Source organism: Leptopilina boulardi, unplaced genomic scaffold (genome assembly GCF_019393585.1).
Source record: "Leptopilina boulardi isolate dan_hultmark-lab unplaced genomic scaffold, ZJU_Lbou_2.1 LbouV2_342, whole genome shotgun sequence".
Taxonomy (NCBI): Eukaryota; Metazoa; Arthropoda; class Insecta; order Hymenoptera; family Figitidae; genus Leptopilina; species Leptopilina boulardi.
The window spans coordinates 147,045-169,579 of NW_026137910.1; the positions used below are offsets into that span (position 1 = coordinate 147,045).

At 27.0% G+C, this 22,535-nt stretch overlaps 3 protein-coding genes across 3 annotated transcripts in view; 1 reads left to right on the top strand and 2 right to left on the bottom strand.

Moving 5' to 3' along the window:
* Positions 1–353: 353 nt before the first annotated feature.
* LOC127285997 (60S ribosomal export protein NMD3) lies at positions 354–4,988 on the bottom strand. The gene is made up of 11 exons (XM_051312251.1): positions 4,804–4,988; positions 4,228–4,362; positions 3,901–4,051; positions 3,633–3,767; positions 3,279–3,387; positions 2,849–2,999; positions 2,575–2,717; positions 1,886–2,037; positions 1,350–1,465; positions 967–1,149; positions 354–649 (listed from the first exon to the last, which is right to left on the bottom strand). The coding sequence occupies exons 1-11, from the start codon at positions 4,851–4,853 to the stop codon at positions 451–453; spliced, it is 1,524 nt and encodes a 507-aa protein (XP_051168208.1). The 5' UTR covers positions 4,854–4,988; the 3' UTR covers positions 354–450.
* Positions 4,989–5,067: 79 nt separating this feature from the next.
* Positions 5,068–22,535, top strand: part of LOC127285999 (innexin inx2-like) — a 55,773-nt gene continuing 38,305 nt past the window's right edge. Inside the window, exon 1 of the mRNA XM_051312254.1 lies at positions 5,068–5,144. The gene's annotated coding sequence lies outside the window, so the exon portion shown is untranslated. The remainder of the gene's footprint in view (positions 5,145–22,535) is intronic.
* On the bottom strand, positions 6,216–21,160 carry LOC127285993 (ankyrin-1-like). The gene is made up of 3 exons (XM_051312244.1): positions 20,881–21,160; positions 6,273–7,722; positions 6,216–6,223 (listed from the first exon to the last, which is right to left on the bottom strand). The coding sequence occupies exons 2-3, from the start codon at positions 7,696–7,698 to the stop codon at positions 6,216–6,218; spliced, it is 1,434 nt and encodes a 477-aa protein (XP_051168201.1). The 5' UTR covers positions 7,699–7,722; positions 20,881–21,160.

Below are 22,535 nucleotides of genomic sequence, written 5' to 3' on the forward strand. Positions count from 1 at the left end.
AAAATATATTTTTATAAAAAACTGATATCAGGAAATACGATAAAAATATATCAATATTAGAAAATAGAATGGAATACAAAAATTATTATATAATAGCAATATCAAATTTTTAAATATATGCTAAAAAAGAATTGAAAAATCAAAAATATTTTTAAAAATTTATATTTGAAAAAATGTGATATTTTTATTTAATGAATTAAAAAGAAAAAATTTTCTATTGTAAACCTTTCAACTAAAATTTAAATTAAATTACTGTTTTTTATACAACTTCTTTTTATGTACTATTAATAAATGTATTAAACATTCATTTTAAAATGTAAAATCATGTTTTTCTTTTAAAAAAAAAAACTTACTTATATTCTGTTTATATACTTTTATTATCATATCCGGAAATCTGTAGAAAAAAAGAACAGATTTTTTACAACTGACTTTTTTCTAAACTTTTCATCATTATTCCGTTTCATCTGTCATTTCCACATCGTCTATAAAAAGATCATCCAGCATTTCATCAAGAGTAATTTGTGGCACTGACGGATCGATCACATCGTCCTCGTCGACTGGAATTTGTTTACTTGTATCACGGAAAATGTTAATATTTTGTCTCATTTCCGGATCCTCCTCCAATTCGTCCAAGAATTCATTGTACTCACTATGCGCGTAGGGAAAAAGAAACAATTAAGTTCATAAAAATTTTATAGTTTTTGTGAAATTTCTTTCAATTATTAAGCAATTTTTTTTTAATTTTACTTGAAATTGATGTTTTAAAAAAAGATTATTATTTCGAATATAAATAATTAATTAGTAATTTGAAATTGAAATCAAAATATTTTTTTTACATTATTAAAAAACATTTTCGGCTACATTTTTTTATCAGAAAATAATTTTAAAAAGTTTAATTTATTTTCTTTGGTTTATATTTGATATTTAATTTTTTTATCGAGTTAAGAATTAGAAGAAAAAACTTACTTATTTTCTGTGCTCATGCTAACCACGTCTTCTGCGAGATGCTTTAGTTTCCATAAACGAGCACGACGTCGAGCAGCTTTATCGTGCCCGTAGAATTTTTTCACCAAAATCACTTCTGGTACAAGATCCTGATTCAATTTCTCAAAATTTGAATCATTTATGTTGCTATCCCCCACAGCGTAACTGGAAAAATAGATTAGTTGAATCATTTGTAAACTTTTCTAATTAAATATTAAAAAAAGAGAATAAAAATAGTTTTCATTAAATTTACTTTTTATTCAATCGATAAATAATTATTTTATCACTTTATTAAAAATGAATAAAATATCTAAATAATATTAATATTAAAATAAAATTAGACTGAAATATTTAAAAATGCCCACCCCAGAGCCGAATCTCCAGGTTTCAAAATATAACCCAAATGCGTGCGAGTGTGAATGGTATTCTCATTAATTCCCAATTCTGATGCCTTCACGAGCCAAACGTCGGAAATCACGTGCTAGAAATTTAATAATTTCATTAAAAAAATTAATCTACGTTTCTACGTCTGTGATTTTTTTTCGTAATATTGAATTAATTAAAAATTTATAACGAAAAACTTTCCCATCTTTGAAAAGTTAGGAAACATTTATTCAAAGAGAAACAACTTTTTTTTCCACATAATTTTTATCACCCAATTAATAATCTGTTAATTATTAGTTCATTAAATTTTTTTTTACTTTCTTTGTATTTATCAGATTTTTATCTTTTAATATTCGGATTTATAATCAATCGATAATAATAATAATTTTAATAAAGTAAACAGATAGATTATTTCAAAGTACTTCCTCTATGTGAAATAATCAATTTTTCTTAAAAAATCAAAAGTTTTAAAAACTTAAATAATTATTTAAAGAAATAAATTTCATATTCAATTTACTTTGCTAGAAATGGCTCCTTGTCCAGGAAATATTTTCTTATCTTTATCTCTTATTGGCTCAATATCCATAACAACGTATTCTGTTAATTGTTTAGGATTGCAGATGCTTTTGAAAGGATCTCGCCAATATACTGTGGAACTAACTTCCGCAACTGTAATATAAAAAACAAAAAATTTTCTTCAACTTAAATTATTTTATTTCATTCATTTTTATTTAAAATCTCTTTTATTTGTACCTACATTAATTTAATTAATTTATTTTTAAATTAAAACATTTTTAAAAAAAATTGCAAGTTTATAGAAATTAATTAATTTAATAAAAATAATTTTTTTTTTGAACTCACATAATTTAGTTTCAAAAATAATCTATTACGTTATCTAATCAAAAGTATGCATCTGATAGAAATAATAATACATTAAAACTAATCACATTCAGAAATGATATTTAAATAAAATTAAACTAAAATATTTAATAATTATTATTTGTAGTGAATAATATATAATAGCCATAATAACTAATAATTACAATTTTGTACTGTGATAATCCTGTTATTGGTCTTGGAGACTGTTGGATTTGTTCAATAAATAAATAATAAATAAAGAAAATATTGTCAATTTAGATTCAATTTTTTTTTCTAAAGATTTAGATTAGAAAAAAAATTATTTTAATAAAATTTTTTGTATCTTACCTTGTCCAGAGGAAACGTCAATTAAATGCAATGCGTTTGTTGCTTTATAAACCAAACAAACGGCACTTATTCCACCCAATTGATGAGTCAATTTTTTCGACAGACACACTACACTGTCTTTTGAAATAGGAACGATTTCCACACTAAAAAAAAATACATGCAAAATGATATATCAAAATTCTTAAAAATGAAAAAAAATTTCTAAGAGTTGGAAATATAAAAGAAAAATATATAAAAATTATATATAAATTTTTGTTTATCGCAAAAAACATACCTATATGTAAATTTATAATTATAAATATTACTGTGAATGTCGTGTGATATTAATTTTTTCGAATGTTGATAACGACATGGCAAAACTGATGTGAAAAAATCTATCATTTTTCGTGCTGATGCTTCATTCGAAAAATAAAAATCAAGTCCCTCTAAAAGAAGAATTTCAGTTTTATATATTTATCAAAAGATTTTAATTATTTAAAAATAATTTTACAATATGTCTAAAAATTATATAAAAGATTTTTGTAATTTTGTCATAATGCAGAAAAAATACATTGAAAAATTTGTACGAATAAGGGATAAATAAAATAAGTAAAAAAATAAATATATTTTGAATGTAGCATAAAAGAAGAAGCTAAAGAAAAATAAACAAAAATAAGAAAAAATAACTTTAACAAAATATTTTTTACATCTAAAAAAATACACACCATGAATGGGTTTTATTCCCAAAGTTTGTTCGTGAGCCTTATGTTTCAATATCAATTGTTCCAAGTAGAAAAATGTCTTTTTATTTATTGACTTCTGTCTAACTTGAACCTGAAAAATTTATTTGGCAAAATTTACTTTCATGAACTGAAAGTTGTAATTCAGGTTTTAAAAATGAAAATAAAAATTTAGTAATTAAATGTTGAATAATTTAATTAATAATAAATTTTATTATTGTTAATAAAATTAAAAATAATAAAATTTAATTAATTAAATTATTCAATGTTTAATAATATAGTTAATAATAAACGTCTTAATCTGATTTGATGCTTTAATAAAAATGAAAAAATACTCACTGATGCTCTCCAGTAATCTTTAGCTTCGGTTCTATGACAATCATCGCACATTTGATGATTTACTATAAACTCGACTACGAAAACTTGCTGTAAAATTGCACCTCCAATAACTTCAGCATTGACTGTTAATTTTACCTATTCAATAATTAAAAATTAAATCATTATCACAATATGAAACAAAAATTTATTATTATTCATTATCAATTAATTAAATTTAAAAAAATATATAAACTGCGTATTTTAAATTAAATTAAAAACAATAAAATACCTTAAGTCGTTTAGAATGAGGTTCGGTCCAAATAAAACCAGCATCTATTAGTTTAACTCTGTTAAGTCCTTTTAATTTTTTTAAACAAAGCGAAAGAAGTTCTCGAGACTCCAAAGCTGCATGAATCCATTCCTGAGGGGGTTGTAAATATCTAAAAAGGAATAAATCCACATTTATTGAAGATTATTTTTCCTTTTTATAATCATTTACATAAAAGTTTATTAGCATATTTGTATTGGTAAAAAAAATTTCTTTCTTTTTTTTAAAAAAAGTACAAACTTTCTTAAAATCTTTTATAACAATAATAATTGTGAATCAATAACATACCTTTCACAGCTTTTACAAAAATGTATTGTTGCTTGTTTGGGAATTCCCTCTGTAATATCAACTTGCGTTCGCAAACATGGAACGCACATATTTGTAGGATTCGGTTCGATGTTTGTGCCACATTCGCAACATAATCTAAAAAAAATAAATTTATTTTTATAGAAATACTTTTATTATTATTTGCTCATAATTATAAATAATCACTAAATTAATTTGAAAACATAGAATTTTCTTTTGTTTAATTTTATAAAAAGAAATAAAATTTTCAACAATAAATTATTTTTTCCAAAGTAAATAATAGTTAAACAAAGAAATAAAAGATATTCAATTTTCAAATTTCAATTTTTATAGAGACTTTATCTGAATAAAAAACCTTCGAAATACGCTAAAAATATTTCATATTAATATTATTTAATAGTAAAATGTAAGAATTAAGGTTTTACTGATTTGTTTATATAGATTAAACATAAAAATGTTTTTTTTATAAAAAGAGACAATAAAATATAGAAATATGCATGTAGTTGTCATAAATCGATTGGAGGTTATGTTTACATTAAATGCGAAAAATTAACTTACATCGTCGCTTTTTGTGGAGCTGTTTCTTCAAGTTTCTCTATTCCTTCCATTATAATTTATTAAATTTACAATATAAGCTACTTTTCAGTACAATATGTAACTTTAAATCTAATATTTTTACTCCAGTATTTGAAGTGACAACACGTGTTCAATAACAAAAATACACTGAACGGCGTGACTTAAGACATTTTAAAATTTTTTCAAATTGTAAGACAAAACCTTCAGTTTACGGCCATATTGAATTTCCCCCTCCCAATTTGCACTATAAAGTTAAAATAGTATATATGATCGGATTTTTTTATGTATAAAAGATGTTCTTACTAATAATTTTACCTATTCTGGTAAGTATAACAAATTTTTTCAATTCTTATTTTTAATTACTTTTCTATTAACGCATATAAGTTATTAAAAAATGTAGTTTTTTTTATTTTTTTAAGAAAAATTTGAATTTAATGTGACCTTATACATATTTAATTTCTTATTTAATATCTTTTTAGCAACAAATAATACTTGTGAATTAGTTTTTGTGTTAATTTTTTAAAATGTTAATATTAAATCTTAATTTTGCTATTTTAATTGCTATAGTAGTTTTATCTGATTTGTATTAAAAATTAAAGAGAATGGAGACACTAACATAACCTCAAAACGAAGAAATAGTTTCGCAAAGTTTTAATAAAAATTAATTTTAATATCCTATATATAGTTGTTTGGGAATTTGTGAAATAAAGGAAAGGATTATAAATTAATAAAAAATAAAATAAAATTTTCAATTTCTTATAAAGAAATAACTTTTATTATAAGTATAAAAATAATTAAGCAATTTTTTATTTTTAAGAATAATATCTAACATATTTACGCAGTTATTTTAAATGACTTACATTTCTAGTTAATTAGATATAATGTGACGTATAGATTTTAAAAGCTTTCATTGGACAAACTTGTACCCAGAACTCGGAAATCATGTGAGGAAAGATTTCCCAAAATTTTTTCAGTGACAAGAATTGGCACCTTAAGTGTCCCACAATGATAAATAAAATCGGAACTTTTATTAACAAAAATCTCTAAACTTTTAACCCTTTCAAATCGCTTTCTTAACAAGTAATTATAACAAGGAAATTCATTTTTTAATTCCGAATTCGCTGTTTTGAAACTTAAAATTTTTCTCAATTTTGTATTATTGAAAATCTGAACAGTACTATAAAAATTCCTTGTTAAGAAATCAAAATAAGATATTGTTAATTCTTCCGAAATTTTTGTCATTTTCAATTTTGTAATTTCGCATTTACATTTGTCAAAATGATCGATAATTTTTTTCTGCATTTCACAATCGTTTTCATCATAGAAACGCTGTATATTTTTAAGCGATTCATTTTTATACAAAGTTATATATGATATAAAAAGTTTATGTTTAGCTATTTCCCTAACCTCAACGTCAACAAATTTTTTATTCAAAATTGAGTAATCCGCACCTAGTTCCAATAAGTACTCGACAACATCAGGCGAAGAACAACGAAGTGCTTCATATAATCCACTTGAAAATTCAGCATTAACATTCGCTCCATTATCGACGAGGAATTCTAACATTTTCAGATTTAACGAACTGTTTAATGAAAATACAAATGGAGTATGATTGCGTTGATTTTTTGTTTCAATATCGACACCCTGTTCTAATAACATTCTAACAATTTCAAAGGCATTTCCAATGCATGCATGATGTAAAGCCGAATTTCCTTGACTATCCACAGCTCGAACATTTGCACCAAATTCAAGAAGAAGTTTTACTTCTTCCAAACGATCACAACGACAAGCGTATAATAAGGGTAATTCTAGATAACGACTCTGAAATTCCGGATTAGCTCCGTTTTCTAGTAAGAGTTTCATTATTGTACGATTGATAGTTTTTTCGTCGAATGTTTTACAACTGTCGAACATATTAAGAAAAGTTTGATTAAGCCGTTTTTTGAGAACCTGTCCATAATTTGATCCACAAACTAGATGCAATGGATATCCGATATCAAACGACCCTATATTACAATCGGCTCTGAAATTCAAGAGAAGCTCACAAATTTCTTCGTTTTGTAAAAACGCTGCAATGTGAAGTGGTGTTATTTGTTTTTGAATCTGGCAGTTTGGGTTTGCGCCGTTTTCTAAAAGAAAGAGCACAACTTCCGGAAGTTGAGCAATTACTGCTAAATGAAGAGGTGTTACTTTATTTTTTCCTTTAGCATTCAATACGACCCTGCACTCGTTTAGAATTAATTGTAAAATATCGGTTCTTCCAATTTTCGCAACAAAGAAAATGAAAGGCACATAATCTTGTTCTTCTAGAAATAATTGGAACCTATTGCGCAAAATAGAATTTATTAGATCTTCGGTATTTTGAAACTCGCAAAAATCTGATTGTAATCTTGTGGGTGAAATTACATTTTGTAACGAATATTCCGCGATTTTAATAAGACATTTATTTAATATAACTCCTACAATTTCTTCCGAACCAATTACTAAAGCATCCAAAAGTAAAGTATAATTATTTTTTTGAATTATTTCTGCATTATTTAAAAAAGCCCTAATCATTGGAGCAGAATGTTTTAAAGCATAAAAAATTGGAGTTTTTCCCTCTAAGTTCCTGGCGTGAACATCTGATCCCAGTTGCAATAATCGAATCGCAGCCTCTGGTGTTCCATCCTTAGCAACAATATGCAAAAATGTATCGTTGCTAAATTTGTCTCTCACAAGAGAAGTTTTTTGCGTTATTAATTCATTAATACGAGCTTCATCATTTCTTCTAACTGCATTTTTAAATTGATTGGTAACGTCCCCAGCGAAAATCTGTTGAATCCTTGCAATACTCGCCATTTGCATTTGTCTACTTATTTCTCGAACGTTGTGCATCATGATTCCAAAGGTCTGCAAAGTTTTCTGAAAACGAAAAATATAAATTTCATTTTTTGCAAGTTTTTAAAAAAGACATTTTAAGTGTAAAGATTAAAATCAAAAGTTAGTGTGACTCCATAAATTTTCGTATTTTTAAATTAAAAAGTAATTTATAATAAAAAGTGTTTTAGTAAAAGAGGGGAGGAATGGGGATAGTTGTGCATCGGGTTTTGTTTTTGGATCAAAACTATTATTTCAATTTTTTGTGACTATTGTACTATATATAGAACTTTTAGTACACGTACAAACACAACTCTTGGCATGATCAATTAATTAAACTTCAATACAATTATAAAAATTTTGCTTGTTTTTCGAAAATACAGATTTTTCAAAAAACGTGGGGAATTGTGCATATTCCTTTAGGATATTCTTAATTCAAATTATGAAATGTGAAAAGTAAGATAATTTACATAGAAGAATAAAGTAATAAATAAGATAATAATAAATTAATTATAGATAATTTAGATAAAATTAAATTATTTTAAAAATAATTGAATTAGACTAGGTAATAAATTTTATTTGCAGTGAATACAGATGTAAAAAGTCTAATCTCACTATAGACAACAATATTTAAATTATTCATAATTAATGCGAAAAAAATAGAGTGCGTACTAGAATTAAAAACTTATAATAATTATGAATTATTCTAATGACATTTTACTCCAAATTTAAAATCAAAAAAAGTGCTGAACTTGAAAATTATTAAAAAAAATTTTTTTAAAATTACCTCCCACTTTCAAAAAATTAAATTTTTTTAGAGTTCGGACTTTCTTTAGCATAGTTCTAAATTTCCTGATAGTTTTTAGAAATAGTTCCGGGAGTTAATTGTTAACAAATCGATTTTTCATGCTGTGGGGCTAACTTCACGCAGCCCTCCACTTTAAAAAAATAAAAATTTTTTAGAGTTCTGAATAGTTGTAACAGAGTTCTAGAGTTCTCTTTTTTTGAAAAATAGTTTTGTACATGTACAATCGAAAAAAAACTAGCTATAAGCTACTTAAGCTACTTTTTTATTTTAAAAAATATTTATATTACGAGTTCCGCAAGTTCTGATATGTGTTCTGTTTACCCCTCACGAAGTTCTACAAAAAACAGTCCTAATTTTTTTTAAACTTAAAATTAAATAAAACTACATGACTTTGGAATTTAAAAAATATTCATTTGTTTCAAAATTGAATTCCAAGAGTTTTGATTGGAGTTCTGTTTGTCCTTTATTGAGTTCTAAAACAAACCGTAATAAAATTTTTTCTACTTAAATTTATGGGACGCATAAATATTCCCTTCATTAGACTTGACGGAATTTTTGTAGTGTCAAATTAAAAATTATCGAATTTTCATTCAGTAAAATTTTAAATAAGAGATTTTATAATGAGTCCAATTTTAATAATTAAACATTTCTATTAAACAAAATTTTGATTTTGTAGAATTTCTATATATTTAACTGAACTTAGATAAAGCAGATTTTCTAATATATAGAATTTTCAAATAACACAATTTCCATTTAACAAAATTGATATCTAGAAAAATTTTCATAAAAAGAATTTTTATTTATCAGAATTGTTCTTTCGTCGAATTTCTATTTATCCGAATATTAAATTAAAAGTATTTTAATTCACAGAATTTCCAATAAAATAATTTCTATATAACAAAATTCACATTTAATAAAAGTTTTATTCAAGAAATTCCTGTTCAATCTAATTTTTATTTATAGAATTATCATTTAACAGTAATTCTTCTTAGCTAAATTTTTAAGACAGCGAATTTCTATTTCACAGTTACTTTATTTGACCAAAGTTTCACTTATCCGAATTTTTATTAGATAGAAATGTTAAAACGTCGAATTTCCATTTGATCGAACTTTTATATATCAGATTATCCACTTGGTATACAAATTTCAGCGGGAGTTTTAAAATCAACCAATCACAATTTTCTTAATAATTTTTGATTGGTTGATTTTAAAACTCCCGCTGAAATTTGTATACCAAGTGGATAATCTGATATATAAAAGTTGGATCAAATGGAAATTCGACATTTTAACATTTCTATCTAATGAAAATTCGGATAAGTGAAACTTTGGTCAAATAAAGTAACTGTGCAATAGAAATTCGCTGTCTTAAAAATTTAGCTAAGAAGAATTACTGTTAAATGATAATTCTACACTGAGAAAAATGTTTAGTCAGAGCAACCAAAATTTGGTTGGGCCAACAAAAAAATTTTGTTGGTATTTAAGCAACCAAACTATTTGCTTGAGTCAACCAAAAAATTTGGTTGAGTGTTTTCTGTTTGCATAACAAAAATGTTTGGTTTATCAAACAAACAGTTTTTTTTGTAAAATTAAAAATTTTATTCTACTTTATCTCTTTTCTTTTTATCTTTTTTATTTATTTCATTATTTATTTATAATCAATTTAACATTGAATTTATATTTATCCAATTGAAATATTTGAGGACTTTGAAAAATCTCATCTCCACCTGGGATCGAACCTCTGTTTTAAAACTGAAGGTCGGGAGCTCTGACCACTGGACTACCCATCCTCGTGAGAGATTTAAACTAACTGTTCTCTTAAGCTATGAGCTGAGAGCGAATCAAATTATTTGGTTGTCGCAACCAAATTTTGGTTAGGACAACAAACGATCATTTGATTTTTTAGACCAAACTATTTTGTTGTCGTAACCAAATTTTGGTTGGAATTTAAAAATGTTCAACCAAATAATTTTGTTGGCCTAACCAAATGTTTGGTTGAGATAACTCTACGACTCTGTTTGAGCAAACCAAAATTTAGTTACAAGAACCAAAATTTCCAAATAAACAATTTTGTTGCAAAGATTAAATTTTTTTTCTCAGTGTATAAATAAAAATTAGATTCAACAGAAATTTCTTGAATAAAACTTTTGTTAAATGTGAATTTTTTTATATAGAAATTATTTTAATTGGAAATTCTGTTAATTAAAATACTTTTAAGTTAATATTCGGATAAATAGAAGTTTGACAAAAGAACAATTCTGATAAATAAAAATTTTTCTAGATATCAATTTTGTTAAATGGAAATTGTGTTATTTAAAAATTCTATATATTAGAAAATCTGCTTTATCTAAGTTCAGTTAAATATATAGAAATTCTACAAAATCAAAATTTTGTTTAATAGACATGTTTAATTATTAAAATTGGGCTCATTATAAAATCTCTTTTTTATAATTCTACTGAATGTAAATTGGATAATTTTTAATTTGACACTTCAAAAATTCCGTCAAGTCTAATGAAGGGTACACGGAAAGAAAGTTTGTAGCAATATTTGATATTATGGTGTTACTTTTTAGTATATTTGGTTACAATTGCGGAACATTTTGGCATGATAACGATTTTCGATACTATTTTTAAGAATGATTGAGATTAAAATAAGAATATTTAATATAGTTGGAATGAAAATTTGATATAATATTTACGAAATCTGAAATCTTTTTATTGAAACACAAAAATGTCAAATTTTAATAAGCTCTTTATCAATTTTTCTAACCAAATATTTCAAATTTCGTAATTAGAATTGTATAAAATGATATAATTATTTTAGATTTTGATATATTTGATATGAAAATTGAAAAAGAAATATCAAAGTTAACGAGATTCGACGAAATTTGCCGAAGTTGAACGTTCGGAATTGCCCTATCCTCACCGAGTGGTAACGAAGACTGACGAAGCTCTTTAGACAAGCCCCTTTTTACCATTATCTTGATACAGACCTGAATTTCTTTTATATAATTAATTTCGAAGATTTTACAATAAATCAGTAAAAAAAATTGTTCTTCAAAAAATAATAAAATATTTAATTATTTCCCAATAAATAATGATTTTTATTTATATTTTTAAACATGTTTTAATATAATTTCACCTTTCTCATAAGCGGTGAAAAATATGTCTGGTTAGTATATAAGAATGGTCACATCAGTTTTTCACATGAGCGTAAATTTGTATATGAAGCGTTATTCTGCGAATGTTATACGTATTATCGTTAGTATAGGTTAGGAATAAAAATAAGCCAATCGATGTAAAACAATGCGGTGTATGTGTGTGTGCATTTAAAAGTTCATATCCTCGTCTATCCTCGAGATGAGAAAGAGATAAAACTTTGGCGTAGAATCTGTTGGAGTTTCTGTCGTCATCTGTCACGACTGAACCACTTCGAATTTTTAGTATAGTTTTAACAAATTTCGAAATAATCTTTCCAAATTTTCATATAAATTTAGTAAATAACGAAGTGCGCGTCGATTTAACTTACTTCTGGTTTTTCGTATAAATTTATCAATTTACGAAATAATAATTTCAATTTCTGGAATATATTTACTAAAAAGACTATTGGTAAAAATATACCGATTTTCGTTATCAAACCCAAATGTTCCGCGTTTGAAAAAGAGAATACTAAAATTTCCTATCAGATTTATCAAATATTGCTACTAAATTTCTTTCCGTGTATATGCATGCGTCCCAAATTTATTATCAAAGAAACTACAGTACTTTCAATAGACAACAATGAAAATATTTCAAAATTCAGTTATAACTGTTCTGATAGTAGTTCCATTTTCTCCCACTAAATTCTACAAAAAGACCCTTAATGGGGGGGCAAATAGGACTTCAATCATAACGTCTGGAACTCAATTTTGAAAGATTTTAATTTCTTTTTTGAAATTTTAAGGTCATGTAGTTTTTGTTTTTTAAGTTTAGAAAAAAATTTAAGATTGTTTTTTGTAGAACATAGCGGGGTTTAAACGGCACTCACACACTGAAAGACTTTTTGTTTCAAAAATTAATATAATTTGTTTCAAAATGAGGATAACTGTATTTTTGTACTATTTAGTCGTATGAACGTACTAGTTTCTAACCAAATAATACCAAAAATTAGTATGGTCCATACTAATTTTTGGTTATTTGGTTAGAAACTAGTACGTTCATACGACTAAATAGTACAAAAATACAGTTATCCTCATTTTGAAACAAATTATATTAATTTTTGAAACAAAAAGTCTTTCAGTGCATCAGAACTCGTAACCCAGACAGCACAAAAACTTGCAACAACCTTGCAGCATTATAAAAATTCCAGGTTACCAAGCTTGCGCGGCAAGCTTCCAACAAGATTGCCTCAAGTAACAAAATGTCCCACTTTAGCAAGCTTGCAATGAAAGGTTGCTGCAAGCTTTCAAAAAAATGTTGCCGCAATTTTGCAATGACAGATTGTTGCAACCTTGCAGTGAAAGCTTAATGAAGCTTGCAATAAAAGGTTCATATGTGCATAAGACAAGCTTACAATATGCTTGCTGCAATTGTTACTTGAGGCAATCTTGCTTGTAATTGTAATTTTCATTAATTAATAATTACACCTTATAAAATGAAAATGATCATTTACCCACATACACGGAAAGAAAGTTTGTAGCAATATTTGATATTATGGTGTTACTTTTTAGTATATTTGGTCACATTTGCGGAACATTTTGGCATGATAACGATTTTCGATACTATCTTTAAGAATGATTGAGATTAAAATAAGAATATTTAATATAGTTGGAAAGAAAATTTGATATAATATTTACGAAATCTGAAATCTTTTTATTGAAACACAAAAATGTCAAATTTTAATAAGCTCTTTATCAATTTTTCTAACCAAATATTTCAAATTTCGTAATTAGAATTGTATAAAATGATATAATTATTTCAGATTTTGATACACGGAGAGAAATCTGCTGCGATTTGCGCATGAGCAAGTCCATAGGAATATAGCATGGACACTTCCAAGCAAAAACTATAAGATTCCATCTGAATATCAGGTGAGACTCATACAATAATACCTCGCTCACTTAGGATTTTTGCTTGAAAGCGTCTGTTACTATATTCCTAAGGACATGCTCATGCGTAAATCGCACCAGATTTCTCTCCGTGTATATTTGATATGAAAATTGAAAAAGAAATATCAAAGTTAACGAGATTCGACGAAATTTGCCGAAGTTGAACGTTCGGAATTGCCCGATCCTCACCGAGTGGTAACGGAGACTGACGAAGCTGACCTGAATTTCTTTTATATAATTAATTTCGAATATTTTACAATAAATCAGTAAAAAAAATTGTTCTTCAAAAAATAATAAAATATTTAATTATTTTCCAATAAATAATGATTTTTATTTATATTTTTAAACATGTTTTGATATAATTTCACCTTTCTCATAAGCGGTGAAAAATATGTCTGGTTAGTATACAAAGAATGGTCACATCAGTTTTTCACATGAGCGTAAATTTGTATATGAAGCGTTATTCTGCGAATGTTATACGTATTATCGTTAGTATAGGTTAGGAATAAAAATAAGCCAATCGATGTAAAACAATGCGGTGTGTGTGTGTGTGTGCATTTAAATGTTCATATCCTCGTCTATCCTCGAGATGAGAAAGAGATAAAACTTTGGCGTAGAATCTATTGGTGTTTCTGTCGTCATCTGTCACGACTGAACCACTTCGAATTTTTAGTACAGTTTTAACAAATTTCGAAATAATCTTTCCAAATTTTCATATAAATTTAGTAAATAACGAAGTGCGCGTCGGTTTAACTTACTTCTGATTTTTCGTATAAATTTATCAATTTACGAAATAATAATTTCAATTTCTGGAATATATTTACTAAAAAGACTATTGGTAAAAATATACCAATTTTCGTTACCAAACCCAAATGTTCCGCGTTTGAAAAAGAGAATACTGAAATTTCCTATCAGATTTATCAAATATTGCTACTAAATTTCTTTCCGTGTAGCACGACTTCTTGCTGGGAGGTTACTGTAACGATATCTGTAGGGTTTGTAAGGTTACCGTGTAAGCCTGCAGTAAACTTGAGGTCATCTTAAAACTTCCGCCTTACAGTAAGCTTACACAGTAAAGCTAAGGTAAGCTTACACAGTAAGGTCGTGGTAAGTTTACATAGTAAAGTTGTTGTAAGCTTACACGGTAAGGTAGTTGTAAGCTTCCTTTAAGGTTACTGTAAGGTTGATGTAAGGTTACTGTAAACATAGAATGTTGTTAATAAATAAAATTTATTAATATTTATGCGCAGTAGTTTCCTATGGCACATACGGCTGCGCAGTAACTTTTATTTGACAAACCCTATTGGGGTTCATAAAGTACTTTACCAAATATATAATTTTTTATACAAAAAAAATTTATAATATAATATATAATATAATATAATTATTTTTAATATATTTTCATATTACTTTATATTAACAGTAACCTTACAGCAACCTTACAGTAACCTTACGGGAAGCTTACAACAACCTTACCGTGTAAGCTTACCACAACCTTACTATGTAAACTTACCACGACCTTACTGTGTAAGCTTACCTTAGCTTTACTGTGTAAGCTTACTGTAAGGCGGAAGTTTTAAGATGACCTCAAGTTTACTGCAGGCTTACACGGTAACCTTACAAACCCTACAGATATCGTTACAGTAACCTCCCAGCAAGAAGTCGTGCTATGTGGGGAAACAAAAGTTGAAAAAAATTATTTGGATAATTGTTTCGTTTACTCTCTGAATCTGAATTAGTAAAAATGTTTACTAATTTAAATTAGTGACTCACTTTTTGCAATGAATTAGTAAAATTTTACTAATTATTAGTAACTTTTACTAACAATTAGTGAAATTTAAGAAAGATTCACTTTTTACTAATTCATAAGCAAAAATTGAGTCACTAATTTAAATTAGTAAACATTTTTACTAATTCAGATTTAGAGAGAAAAAAATGTCATAAAATGCTATAAATGTATTTTCACAAGTTTTTAAAAATTTTTAAATATGGCAACCAGGCCTGGCCCTGGTCGGGTCTATAGAAATTTACTAACCCGGGCCAGAACAGGAAATCGGATCGGGGCCAGGTCCGTAATCGGGTTGAAAAATGTCATTTTTTGCACGTGACATAAATATCATTTGACATAAAACTCATTTCACTTGAATTTAAATTAACATAATTGTACATTGACATAAAATTTATTTAACATAATATATAGTCACTTGTCATAAATTCCATTTGACAAAAGTTTTATTTGATATAAATTTCATTTGACATAAAATTCATTTAATATAAATCTCATTTATCATAAAAATAGCATTGGTTATCCTTGTCTTACATATAAGCAACTTTTATGCCAAATAAATTTTATGTCAAATGAATTTTATATCAAATAAGTTTTATGTCAAATGAGATATATATTAAATGAACTTTATGTCAAATGAAATTTAGGTCATATAAGATTTACCTATGTATATCAAAATAATTTTACGTTAAATGATTTTATATCAAATGAAATTTGGGGTTTAATCATGCGAAAAAAAATTTTCGAAAATGTCAAAGTTCAGCACTTTTTAGGGTTCCGTACCCGAAGGGGGAACCCTATTAATGAGACTAGTGAAGCAAGGCATGTACCCCCCCCCCCCTAGCGGCCACACGAATTTATCTAGATGGCTGAAATTTGGTATACATATGTATTTTGGCGTGTAGATTACAGGAAAAATATAGCGAATCTCATAGGAATTAATTATCATAGCGTTGTCAAGGAACAACCATGAATTTTTACGAAAAATCCCTAAAAATGACTATGTACCCCCCCTCCCCTGGTTGCCACATCTTTTTACATAGAGAGCTCAAATTTGGTACACTTATGTATTTTTACGTGAAAATTACAGGAAAAATAAAGCGAACATGATTCGGATTAATTTACATAGCGTTGTCAAGAAAAAATCAAAAATTTTGAAAAAAAGCGATGAATCCTCCTAGCGCACACAATATTTGACGAAGGCAGTTCATATTTGGTATACTTACGTATTTTTGCGTGTAGATTACAGGAAAAATATAGCGAGCACAATTGGAGTTGATGTTCATATTGTTTTTAAGGAAAACTCATATTTTTAGAAAAAATCATGGATTTTTCGAATAAAAAAAGAAGAAAATTTTATCCTAAGGGATCCAAATTTATACTTTTTTACGTATTTTTACTTGTAAATTACAAAAAAAATACAGCGAGAACGATTGGAGTTAATTATCATAGTGTTTTCAAGGAAAAACTAATAATTTTCGATAAAAATCATGATTTTTCCTCAAAAAACGAAGAATATTTTATCTAAAGAGTTTCAAATTTATACACTTTTACGTATTTTTGCGTGTAGATTACAAAAAAAATATAGCGAAAACTCCAATTGTGCTTGCTATATTTTTTTGTAGTGTTTTGCCATTCTTTATAATTTGCCATTTTTGCCATTTTCTTTTTTTTACCATTTGCTATTTTTTTTATCTTTTGACATTTTTTATTTGTTGATATTTTTATTAATTGGTGAAATCTAAAAAAATCATAAAATTGAAAATGTTAAATGATAAAAAAATTAAAAAATTTTTAAAAACTTGTGATATGTATTTCCATGCTCACATTACAAGAAAAATTAAGCAAAATTGGAATTTTTCCATCGGCCTTCACACTTTAAACCCCTCAAATTTTAGGATTAGGGGTACGGAACCCTCGGTTTTTATGCGAGTGTAACTCGCACTTGTCCGATTTTTTTTTTTTTATTTTGAATTTGGAGTAAAATTTCATAAGGATAAGTTGTAGAACTCTTGATGAAGACGCCAAAACTTTGGTCAAATTCACTAAAACTTTAAATTTAAAAAATTTTTCAAAATTATAAGTTTTTAAATAAATTTTGAAATTTTGCGGAACTATTTTTTGTTTTATAAGAGAACTCTATTTACTATCAAAATAATAAGGCAGAACTCTTTTTTTTACAAAAATTATAGTGCTCAGTGTAGTTAGCACCTTATTTTTTTAATATGATGCTTTTTTGTCTAAATTTACGGAACTATGGAATTAAAACTTATAGAAATGTAGAACTATTGCTAATCTACCCAGAACGCAGCATACTTTTTTCATTTTTTAAGATAGTGGTGCCAACTGCACATGACTGGAGGGAATCAATGAATCATCCCTTATTCTCAGAAATGTTTAATTTCTAATAAGTAATTCTCCTTCACGTTTTATATTCAATTTTAGGGGTTGAATTAAAATTTGAAACCTATGGGGATCAAACTCCAGACGTAAAACTTGTTACACGTAAAGAAGTGAAGAACTTACAACCTAATAAGATTTTTATGTAAATTTATGGAAAAGTGTGATTTGAAGATTCGATTTAAGGGTAGAACAGCGAGATTCCTTGTACCAAACAAAATCATTTCTCCAAAATTTTAACCCGAAATTATTTTTTATTTCAGATAAAGTTTCAAACCACAAAAACGTCCTTTCCCCACATACCATTAAGAAAAATTCAGCAAAATAAAAATAATCCTGTTAAAAATAAGAGGCTGATAGTAAAAATGATTTAAAATAACATTGGGAGCAAAAGTGGGATAAGCCACTTGGGAGAAAAAACGGGTTAAAATGATTCGTGTAATTTATTGATAAATTCATTATATTATCGATTAAAAAATATTAATTATAATAAAATATGCATTTTTTCCTATTGTTAATATTTTTTAATCGTTAATATAATGAATTTATCAATAAATTACACGAATCATTTTAACCCGTTTTTGCTCCCAAGTCACTTATCCCACTTTTGCTCCCAATGTTATTTTAAACCATTTTTACTATCAGCCCCTCAAATGAAGATTTGGTAACGCAAAAATTCTGTCCTCAAAAGTTTATGGGACACATGATTATGTTCTAAAAATCATTAGTTAGAATAATCTTCATTTTATGGAATTTCATTTGTCATAATTATTTTTGAGCCAAATTTTTATTTGTTCGAATTAGTATTTTGCAGCATTTTCATTAAAACGGTTTTCTATATCAAGTACAGAATTTTTATACAATCGAAAATTCACTTCACAGAATTTTTATTTGCTCAAATTTCTATTTGTCAAAATTTTTATTTGCTCAAATTTTCGTTTAATATAACAGGAATTTTAAAGAATTTTTATTGGGCAGAATTTTAATGCATATAGAATTTTATTTCAGATGAATTTTCATTTCTTCGAATTATTATTTGATATAATTTCCATATAACCAATTTTTTATACTTTACATACAGAATTTTTACTTAACCAAAAAATCATTTAAACAGGATTTCTAATTGATAGAATTTTTATTTGTCCGAAGTTGCAAATGACCGAACAAAAAATCGACAGAAAGTTTTCGGCGCGATTTTTAAAATCAACCAATGAAAAATTATCCGGTTGATTTTAAAAATCTTGCCGAAATCTTTCTGTCGATTGTTTGTTTAGCCATTTGCAATTTATAAGCCGAAAGTTCTGAACGTTCATATGAACGAAATATTTTTTTCAATCTATAAATTATTAAAAATTATGATGACCATGTAAAATAAAACAGTAAATTAAACAATTATTAAATTAATGACTTCTTTTTAGATATTTTAAACAATATTTTGTAATAAAATTCGTACTTAAAGAAGTAACAAAACAAATTTCGTTCATATGAACGTTCAAAACTTTTGGCTCATTGCAATTTCGGATTTAAATGAAAATTCTATTAATTAGAAATTCTGTTAAATGATTTTTCGGTTAAGTAAAAATTCTGTAGTATGAAAAATCGTATATATGGAAATTATATCAAATAATAATTCGAACAAATGAAAATTCATCTGAAATAAAATTCTATGCACTCAAATTCTACCCAATAAAAATTCTTTAAAATGCCTATTATATTAAATGAAAATTTGAGCAAATAAAAATTCTGTGAAGTGAATTTTCGATTCTATAAAAATTCTGTACTTAATATAGAAAACCGTTTTAATGAAAATTCTACAAAATTCTAATTCGAACAAATAAAAATTCGGCTCAAAAATAATTATGACAAATGAAATTCGTTTAACTCCGAGGTCTAGGGAGCCAGTCAGAAAAATTGGCGTTCTTATCGCCGCCGATTTCTCGAAAACTATAAAGGCGCTCCCATACCTTTTTGGCTGCCTGCAGGTTATCATGGCAACGCATGAGAGTGAGTGCGACAGAAAATTTAAAAATTCAAATTTTCTGTCTCACTCACACTCGTGCGTTGCCATGGTAACCTGCAGGCAGGCAGGCAGGCAGTCAAAAGGGTGTGAGTGTGCCATAAGTCATATTTTCAAGATTTTTGTTTAATTCGATTACTTTGTATCTAATCTCGATGCCAAATTTTGTCAAATTTGAAAATGAAATTTTTTAAAGTTTTCTATGTCACCGACCGGTTAAAGATTTAACATGTTAGTATACAGCGCTACTGCTGACAGTATCCACTATACCTATTTATGTATTATGGTAAAAATAAACATGGCTGCCGAAACTGTCACTTTGTTTTTTTCGTGCCGTTATTCGAGGAAAAAAATGTGGAGCGATCCGCGATCGTGTAGTGTGGTGTTGGTGTACATAGTAGTCACATTATTGCCAATTGCAGAAATTTTGCACCGGAATAATATCAAAACATAACCTCAATCATGGATGTATTCTGTTTAAGAATTGTTGTAATTAACTGGTCCACCACAATTCTTGAACAGAGTAAATCCATAATTGAGGTTATGTTTTGATATTATTCTGGAACAAAATTTTAGCAATTGGCAATAATGTGGCATTTCGTTTTGAATATTTTTTAATTTAATTGTTTGGAAATTATTTTCAGTTTATTCTAATTTTATGCACTGATAAATTTTTTATTTGATTCAAATAATCGGTTACTTGATTATTATCAAATAATTATTATTTGAGTCAAAGAAATGGTATTTGTTTCAAATAAAAAAGTTATTGGTTCAAGTCCAATTTATTTAATTCAAATAAAAATTATTTGGTTCAAGTAAATATTTATTTTATAATAGTCAAGCAACCGATTATTTGAATCAACTAAATTTTTTTTCAATGTGTTTATGTACAAAATAAATACTATAAATAATAATCTTATAAAATATATTTTAATTAATTAAAAAAGACGTTGTCACGATCAAAACTCTCCGTCCGAGTAATAAATATACAGACCCCGCTTTAATTTTTTTTAAATATATACGTATTTAAAAATAAATTGCAATTCATTCAAATAAAAAGTTTGGTAAATATATAATATTATAATTTATACTGAGTGTGGTTACTTACGATTTACAATTTTTTGTATAATATTTAGTACAAGTAATCCACAAATGTTTCACAATTCGCACTGCAGAACTTGTTTTTCAGTCTATATTAGTTTTTGTCAATAGATAAAAACTGTCAAAACTATCTATATAACACACTTCCGACACTTAAACTTATCAGTATTTATAGAATACTTTTATAATAAAGGATATTCTTAAAATATTTTAAAGACAGTTCCGAAACTCTTGACAGTTTAGCACCGAATGATGATGATCAGCGTGTTACTTTGCCGAAAGACTCACGAGTTCCTGGTGGAGGGGAAGGGATCATCTAAGAAAAGGGAAGATCATTTAAAGCTAATTACATATTTTAGACAAATCATTAAAACCTAATTAGTATAAGCTATTATAAGTCAATTTGCATATCAATAGTAATTACAATTTTGCTATTAGTATCCCGTGTGGAAAAGTGATGTGGGCCCCCAGCGGGGGCCCTTATGGATCGCCCTCATGCCATGAGGGCCGCATATGGATGATCCATAGGGGCCCCTCATGGAAACGACATGCTCATCGATGAGGGCGCCCGCATGGGCGATCCATGAGGGTGCCCCTACGGGCGCCCTTATGGGCCCTCACGTTTGCCCTCATCTTGCCCTCAAGTTTGCCATAATGTTTTTTAATCAATAATATTAATAATAAAAGTTAATTAATAATAAATAAGCTTAAGTTATGAATAAATAACATATTTATTTAATAATTATTCAATTTTAAATTAAATTCTTACTCAAATTGAATTTATTAATTAACGTTCTAATTAATTAACTGTCGGATATAATTAAAAGTAATAATAAATTAATTAATTAAAAAATTAAAAAATATGTAATTTATGCATACTATTAACGGATATTTTCATTTTTCAATTAATTCATACATAGAATTAATGATTAAACGCAAACCTGAGAAATAAATAAATCTAACGCATGGGGGGAATCGAACCTACGACCTACGGACTATGAGTCTAACGCTTTACCAACTACGCTACGCACGCTACTTCAAAACGAATGCTAACTTCTTGATGCTATTTAAACTTGAAAAATACCTAACAAAGAAAAGTGCTTAACATCATTTAGTTAAAGTTAAGATATTAAATTATATTTTCCAATCAAATGCAATTTATAAAATATAATTAATTATATGCTTTATGATTATTATCATGAATCATCTCAGGTGAATTTTCAAAAAAGTGTAAATATATTTTTATTAAAAACGCGTTTTTCGTTGTTTTGAATCATTGGAAACATTCATTTTTTGTTGATAAAAAAATATTTGATTTTTGGACTTAGAAAATTTTGCTAATCGATCATGAGGGCGATCCATGCGGGCCCCTACGGTGGCCCTCATCTATTTTGCCATAAGTGTGAGTGTTATTTTCAAAAAAGTGTAAATATATTTTTATTAAAAACGCGTTTTTCGTTGTTCTGAATCATTATAAACATTAATTTTTTGGTGATAAAAAAATATTTGATTTTTGGACTTAGAAAATTTTGATAATCGATCATGAGGGCGATCCATGCGGGGCCCCTCATGGATTCGCCATATGGATCAGCCCTCATGGGCCCCCGCCGGGGGCCCCGAACTCTTGAGGGCAAGATCGTGGCTTTTTCCACACGGGATACT

Excerpts from the sequence above, each read along its gene's own strand:
- LOC127285993 (XM_051312244.1), bottom strand. The coding sequence starts at position 7,698 with ATGATGCACAACGTTCGAGAAATAAGTAGACAAATGCAAATGGCGAGT.
- LOC127285997 (XM_051312251.1), bottom strand. The coding sequence starts at position 4,853 with ATGGAAGGAATAGAGAAACTTGAAGAAACAGCTCCACAAAAAGCGACG. Across the intron at positions 3,768-3,900 it reads CTCATTCTAAACGACTTAAG|GTAAAATTAACAGTCAATGC; the intron begins GTATTTTATTGT and ends ATTATTGAATAG. Across the intron at positions 1,466-1,885 it reads AAGGAGCCATTTCTAGCAAA|CACGTGATTTCCGACGTTTG; the intron begins GTAAATTGAATA and ends TTAAATTTCTAG.